Source organism: Vombatus ursinus, unplaced genomic scaffold, assembly GCF_900497805.2.
Source record: "Vombatus ursinus unplaced genomic scaffold, bare-nosed wombat genome assembly UNPS02014959.1, whole genome shotgun sequence".
NCBI classification, from domain to species: domain Eukaryota; kingdom Metazoa; phylum Chordata; class Mammalia; order Diprotodontia; family Vombatidae; genus Vombatus; species Vombatus ursinus.
Window position 1 is genome coordinate 8,235,137 of NW_020954737.1, and position 7,635 is coordinate 8,242,771.

At 48.4% G+C, this 7,635-nt stretch overlaps 1 protein-coding gene across 1 annotated transcript in view; it reads right to left on the bottom strand.

The window, feature by feature from the left end:
• ZDHHC19 (zinc finger DHHC-type containing 19) overlaps positions 1–6,803 on the bottom strand; it is a 7,805-nt gene extending 1,002 nt beyond the window's left edge. Inside the window, exons 1-7 of the mRNA XM_027845314.1 lie at positions 6,679–6,803; positions 5,885–6,006; positions 4,867–5,006; positions 2,594–2,766; positions 1,941–2,046; positions 1,310–1,395; positions 606–942 (exon numbers count right to left, since the gene is read on the bottom strand). Of these exons, the coding sequence (XP_027701115.1) occupies positions 606–942; positions 1,310–1,395; positions 1,941–2,046; positions 2,594–2,766; positions 4,867–5,006; positions 5,885–6,006; positions 6,679–6,803 (1,089 nt within the window). The remainder of the gene's footprint in view (positions 1–605; positions 943–1,309; positions 1,396–1,940; positions 2,047–2,593; positions 2,767–4,866; positions 5,007–5,884; positions 6,007–6,678) is intronic.
• Between the last annotated feature and the right edge of the window lie 832 nt (positions 6,804–7,635).

Below are 7,635 nucleotides of genomic sequence, written 5' to 3' on the forward strand. Positions count from 1 at the left end.
GACACAAACACAGACAGATACACACACACACACACCCTTCCCCACTCGCATTGGCAGAAATGTAAGATCCCTCGCTCTTTTAGGGCTCTATCAGAGAGCAAAGGGCAGAAGGGACTTCAGAGTGCACTACTGCCTTCTTTTACAAGGAGGAAATTGAGACCCAGAGAGGGGAGGTTACTTACTTACCCAAGATCACACAACTAGTGAATAGGAGAGCTGGGGCTAGGACTCATGTTTCTTGGCTACCAATACAAGCCTCTCTCCTCTGCAGCTGGCTACCTTTACTCACCCCATGAGGGTCATAGTGAATTTGGATAGGGGGACGCTACATCCCTAGAGGGTATTTGGATATATTTCAGGAAGTCTTTGGGTTCACCTGTCCTTTTTCATGGGTAGGGAGATGCAGTAGCCAATCTGTCCCTGGAATCTATGGAGTAGCCTGGCATCATGGAAAGGCCCAATGTGCTTGTCGGAGTCTGTCACCCTAAATGTAGTATCTCCTGGGGTTCCCCCTCCCTGGGCCCTCCTACCCTCAGCCATGGCCATCCCTTCCCACACATACATATACCCTTCCCCTTTACAAACACATGCTCTTTGTTCCTTACCTTTGACTGAGGAGCTGCTTTCCCACCCCTCAACGGACCTCTCCCTGACCACGGTTTCACATGGAAGAGTTGGGGGGCAAGCACGGGAACAGAGTGGGAACCTGGCACATTGGTGGGGTGGGGTCTTGGCATGTTGGTAGGGTGAAGGCCTGGCACACCACCAACAGAAGGAAGGTTGGGCACAGCAACAGTGTAGGGACAGGATACACCAGTCGACTGAGAGTAAGGCACAGAGGCGGGACAAGGGGCAGCATGCCACTGAAGGGAACATAATCTGGGTATTCGGGCCCTGTCTGGCCCCACCACCCTCTGCAGCCGGATAGCTTCTGCCATATACCTGGGAAAAAGAAAACAACACAACTATGCTACCTCTTCTCCCATTCCCCCAGCCCGTGATATTTGTATTGCCCCAGGGCGAGTTGCTTCCAACATCCCCACCTCATCTTTTGAAGCTGAATAGTTCACTTCTAGAGAAACTGGGGGTGGCGGGTGAGGACAGGGAGGATGTGTAATAGCCAGGAAGGCAACCCAGCTACACTAACCACACTAGCTCTTTGTGTGATACATGGGGAGAGGGTTGGGTAAAGGAGCAAAGAATGGAGATTGAGGATGATAGAGAAGGGAGGGGTTGGGGGAAGGGCCAGGGAGCTCAGTAGGACCCTTCCACCCCCGGGCAGCCCACTCAGGTTGGGGCCCCAACTCACTTAGGTCCCAGTGGTGCACAAAACGTTAAGTACCAGTTGCTGGCACAGCCCTGGTCAAAGGGATTATAACCCTGCAGGTAACGGCACTGGGAGAGGCAGGAGGGAGGTGGGTGGGTTATTCATAGTCAATTGATAATACTTGTTTTAGCTTTCTTCCCTTCCCCTCTCCCCCAATCTCTCCCTTATTAGAACATAAGCACCTTTAAGGCCTGAGTCCCATTTCATCTTTGGGTCCCCAGCACCTAGCACAGTGCCTTCACTGCAGAGAGGATGGGGTGTGCTTAATGAATATGAAAATACCTCTCATTTAAAACTCTGCACTTCTATGTCATGTCCTTTTGCTTTCACAAACAACCACAATCACAAATGATTCTCATTTTATTGACAAAAAAACAGGCTGAGAAGAGGTGACTTTGCCCAGAGTCACACAGCTAGTAGGTGCCTGAGGCAAACTTTGAACTCAGGCCTTCCGGCATTTTAGTCATAGTGACACCTAACTGCCCAGATGTGTATTGAACAAGACAGGAAGAGTGGAAAGAAAGTTCTTGGGAAGTGGGAATATAGAGACACTCCCGAGATAAACCCTTCCCTCCATCCCCATCCCAGCCCTCACGCCCGGCATCTCCTGTACCTTGACCTCATAAGAGCGCTCAGCCGAGCTGACGGACAGAGCTTGGGTACACAGTAGCAGTAGCAGCGGCAGCATGAAGGCAGCGGCGGGCACAGCGACCACAATGCTGGCAGTGAGGCTAAGGGTGGAGACCTGCCTCCCTGCACCTTCCCGGCTGCCCTAGTCTCCCTTCTCTATCCTTATTTCAGCAGCCCCTTGCCTGTCTCCTTAGTGGTCCCTTTCCTCTTGTCCCTCCTTCCTGGTCCCTTGTCCTTGGCTCATTCCTATTCTCTCTGCCTTACCTCCCTCTGTCCCTGACCCATCATTCCCTGTCTTCACTGCCCGCCTCTCTGATCCCTTCCCATTTCTTTTGTTTTGTTTTATTTTGTTTTTGCTTTTTGGTTAGGCAATCGGGGTTAAGTGACTTGCCCGGGGTCACACAGCTAGTAACTGTCAACCCATTTCTTATTCCTCCTCCTGGTCCACAGGATCCCTCCCTAAACCCTCCCTAAACCCTCCCCTATCTTTATTCCTCTTCCCTGACCCCCTTCCTTCTACACAGGCTTCACTCTCTCACATCTTCCCGGCTTTGATTGCTGCCCCTCCCCCTCCCCTACCCTCAGACCACATCCTCTTTCAAGAAGCCCCAGCCCCAGTAGCCCAAAAGATGATACGCAAAGGCCTTATCCACAGAGAACGGCTGCTGGGATGTTCGTATCAGGAAGGCCAAGCAGGCAGAAAGCAGGGCTCCCGTGTAGAGGCAGAGCGAGGCCACCAGCAGCATGAAGCATCGGAAGTTGCGTTGGCCAATGCAGTTGTTGACCCATTTGCAATGGTGATCAAAATCCTGGGAGAAGTGGGGATGAAGTGGGGCTGGGGATTCAACTAAGAAATCCCTAAGCCTCAAACCCCACTCCCTTTCCTTACCCTTAACTTTCCACCCATTTTCAAACCCCTTCCTTTGGACTCACTTTTTTTTCCCCCCACCCACACACAGGAAGAAACTGAGAGGCCAATTAGCCAGCAAATTTTGTCCCTTGGCCTGATAAACTAGGAGTTATGAGTTCATCCTTTCAGAGAGGCAGTCTGGGGCCATGAAAAGAGAGTCAGACCAGAAATCTGGAGACCTGGGCTCCAGCTTAAGCTCTCTCACCAAGAAGGTATGTGACTCTGGGCAAAACATATCACCTCTCAGAGGTTTTGATTTCCCCAACCGTAATATGAGGATGCTAATTATACCTTTCCTGCCTATCTAACAGAGTTGGTAGGAGGCTCAAATAAGAAAATATAATACCTAGTAATTGTATAGAACTTTAAGACTTGAAAGGGCTTTCTATACATCATCTCATTAGAACATGAATGAAAAGCCATTTGATAAAAAGTGCTCTACACAACTTTTAGATTATTGTTGTAAGAAAGTCTCCTGACCTGGAAACCCGGGCTTTGTTCCCAAAGACTTGAGTCAGCAAAAGACAAGAGTTTCTCTCTGGGCTCAGCATTGCGTTGGCCCATTCCCTGCCCCAACCCCATCCCTAAACGAACTCCTGCAAGCACACACACTCCTACATGATCTTCTCAGTTGAGACTAATAATGTCAGCTTTCTCTCCACCCCAAAAGAGATGTAAGTGTGTTTGTGTAAAGATAGAATGTAAAAATCCCAAGCTAGGAGTTCTTAATGTAGGGTCTGCAGTGTTTGGGTAGATTTCACATGGGTTTGTGAACTTAGGTGGGATAAAAATTTTTGTTTAGTCATATCTGGCTCTTTGTGACCCCAGTTGGGGTTTTCTTGGCAAAAAATACTGGAGTGGTTTGCCATTTCCTTTTCTAGCTCATTTTACAGATGAGGAAACTGAAGCAAATGGGGTCAAGTGATTTGCCCAGGGTTACACAGCTAGTAAGTGTCTGAGACCAAATTTGAACTCATGAAGATTAATCTTTCTGATTCCAGGACTGGTGTTGTATCCACTGCATCACCTAACTGCTCTGGATAAAAATTACATCTCTATTTTCACTACCCTCTCACTGAAATTTGTCATTTCCTTCAATTATCAATTTTTTTAAAACCATTTAAAAAAAAAGGTTTTGCCTAACTACCGAAGAAAGGCATCCTTGACTCAAAAAAGGCTTGGAACCTCTACGTCCTAAACTGTCTGAACTCTTAGGAAGGATTGTTAGAGATCATCTACCTATCTGATTCAGCCCTCTCATTTTCCAGATGAGGAAATGGAGGTCTAGATTTAAAACTAGAATGGTCCTCAGGTTACCAAGTACAGCCCTCTCCCATTTTAGAGATGAGAAAACTGAGCCCCAGGAAGGTTCAATCACTTGCCTACGGTCACACAGGTAGTGAGTGTCAGAGGTAAGATTTAAACCCACATCTTTTGACTCCAGAATCAAAGCTTGTTTTACATTGTGATGCTCTCTAAGGTCTCATAGCCAGTTAGTGGCAGGGCTGGAAATCAAACCCAGATCTTCTGATTTCCAAAGCCAGGGCTCTCCTGATAGCATCTGACAACATCTCTCATTTTTATAGACGTGCCTGATGTATGTATACATATGTTTCCTAATGTGGTGGAGATAGCTAACATGTGACATGTTTTGGAACAGTCTTAAAAGGTTCTCCTCATACAGGTATTTATGTGATGTAGTGGGAAACTGGGCTGATGTACAGAAAAGGCCACTAGATGTGCTGTCAGAAGACTAGGACTTAAATCCTAGCTCTGAACTTTTGTGTGACATCTCACAAGTCCTATAACCTCTCTGAGCCTCAGTTTCCTCATCTGGAAAATGGAGATAAATCTTTCAATGTCTTACCTCAAAGAGGTTGTTGTGAGAAAGGTACTAGAGGAAATGTGAGCTATTGTTATATATATTTAGGTTTGGCTTACAGGTTCTGTAGGTGGGGAGGAGTCATGAAGCCAGCCAAGATGCCCATCCAGAGCTCACCTCCACACAGATGTTGCACCAGGGACAGTGGTAGGTCCGGGGAGGACGGTGGTAGCAACACCTCCGGCACCATTGAAGGTGGAAAGCTCTCCTGTTCACCCACACCACCTTGATGGCCAGTGGACACTGCCACTCAGAGCCTGGGTATGGAGAGAGGCAGGAAGCACCTGATGATGCTTACATCCCCACAACCAGCTGGTCACTAGAACCACGGACTAGAGGCCTGGGAGCCTCCAGGTTCCAGGACTTTAAAGAACCCTGCCCGGAGGAAGGGAGCAGTCTAGGGGGAAGAGGTAGAGTAGAGACATTCACAGGTGCGTCCAGGCCCAGGGAACCACCCTACAGGGGCACCTGAGTGTCTAAAGCACGTGGGTTTTCCAGCAGGAGGAGTTTGGTTTAGAAAACAGGTCTTCGGAGTCATGGTTGACCTGCCTTTCAGGTGGAGTTGAGGAAGGGAGTGAGACAGATAAGAAAGGGAAAAAAAAAAGAAAAAAGGTATTGGGAAAGTAGGACACGTCCAGTGGGATGGAAGAAGGAGCATGTTCTCCTTACGACCCTGCTCCACAACTTCTGGGTTTCTCCCCTCCTCTTCCTTTCCATACTCACTTTACCCTCTCCCAGAATCAACAGGAAAACCCTCAGAAGTCACCCAGACCCGGTTCCCTCCTTTTACAGATGCAGAAATCTATTTCCCAAGAGGGAGAATGACTTCCCAAGCTCTCTCAGCTAATTAGCGGCAGAGTCAGAAAGAGACCCTAGGTCTCTTGGTTACTAGCTTAGAGCAGAACCCCACTTTGGCCTCAGAAGCTCCCTAAGTCACCACTTGATAGTTTGGGAAACACAGCTTCTGGAGGCAGAAGGGGAGGAGGCAGGTGTTCTGGGGAAACTGAGGCACAAAGAAGGGAAAGGTTTTAGATCTCCATGGTTTGCCCGATCTATGGCCACCAACCCTCCTCCTCCTCCCCATCCCCTTTTACTTTTTGGAGTACAAGGTCTCAGGCAGGCAGGGGGACCTTACCTCGGTGGAGAATGCCAGGGTCAGAGAAATTGAGAAAAATAAGACTGACCAGAGTTGGAACAAAAAGGAACCCGGTGATGGTGGGAGACACCCAGTCACCATGCTGAGCAAGCCACCTGCAACTGAAAACAGAGCCAACCCCAGGCTGTTTCCTTTCCAGCCTTCCCTCTACTCTGCTATGCATTTTCTCTCCCATCCCAACTCATCCCAACCCCCAGGGTCCAGTAGGACTAAAAGGAAGGTGTATCGAATGTAAACTTCCAGAATTGGATATTGTCTCCCATCTCATTATCTCAGCCAATGTCACAACCTAACATTAGACAGGCCATGGCCTCTTTTAAGGCAGCGAGGGGAAGAGAATTCCTGTTCTTCTTGGTCACTCTGATGAGCAAGGTTCAGGGAGTATGGCCCATTTCAGTACAGTGGCCATTTTTTACCCACCAACCACTCATTCAGGGCCTTGAAATATCTGGGTGGGCTTTGGAGAAAGACAGGGAGGTCACCCTGGACCAGCCCAGAAGACTAAAGAGAATAGTCGGGGCATTGGCTTGGAGGAAGGTAAGCATCTCACTGATTGGGAGCAGCTGTGGGTATCTGTGAGCTGATGTGATTTCTGTGAGAGATGAGGGACCGCTCTAGCAGATCTTCCCTATCCATTTGGGATTCCTGCAAAGGGAAGGGGCAGCCAGCTGGGCCATGGAGAAGGCAAGTTGCCTGTGAGATGGGGAGCTCCGTCCTGATCTGTATACATGTCGTGCTTCACGGGAGCAGAGAATCGAGAGAGCCCCACTCACGGAAAGGAGAAGAACAGACCACTGATGGTGATCAACAGCACAACATTGAAGGCAGCAAAAATGCTGGACGGAGCCCAGGGAGGAGGCGCATCCCTGTGGGGCACTGCCACCCTCCTGGGGCGCATGGCCAGGCACCCAGGGCCACCAGGGGAGAGCGGAGCCACTGCTGGGCTCTCTTCCCCCTGCTGGCTACCTAAGACCTGTCCCTGACCTTCAGAATCCTACGAGGAGAAGTTGCCAAGTCGATGGGGTCCAGAAGGAGAAAATACAATGTGACGTCATAGTGGATGAGCAGGCTCCAAGGGGAGAGAGAGCCTTAGGAGTTTTCCAACAGAGACACTTCCATCTGGTTCTCCTGTTTTATTTGACTGTTCTCTGTCCACTGGCTTCCAAGCCCCTTGTCCAAGTTCTGCTCCTGTGAGGGATTGTTTTCATAAGAACGAAATAGATAGATAGATAGATAGATAGATAGATAGATAGATAAAAAAGATAGAAAGACAGCATTTATGAAGTGTTTACTATGAGTCAGGTACTGTGCTAAGGACTAACACGCTGAAAAGTAGTGGGGGAGAGGAGGGGAAAGATATTCAAACCTAGGATTATGGTGAGGAGATGACTGGAAATTGGTGAGGTTAAAATGAAAGTTCACCTATCAGATCCTAGGGATTCAGGGGGTGATTCCAAATTTTCATTAGCGTGGAGATGGTCAGAGAAAAGGGCCATGGTGAAGAACCAGTGGGGATGTGGCATGGAAACCTGAACCTCACACGTGGCTGGACAGCTACACTAGTGCTTAAGGATATAAAGTTTGGGAAAATATATTGGAAACAGATCTTTGGTTGTCCTCTACTTAAAAAAAAAAATCCAGCCAAAAGTTACTAAAAGGTAACTTGCCCTGTCTCTACCCCACCAATTTTCAAAATTATTATTATTATTATTATGATACCAGTGATTTCA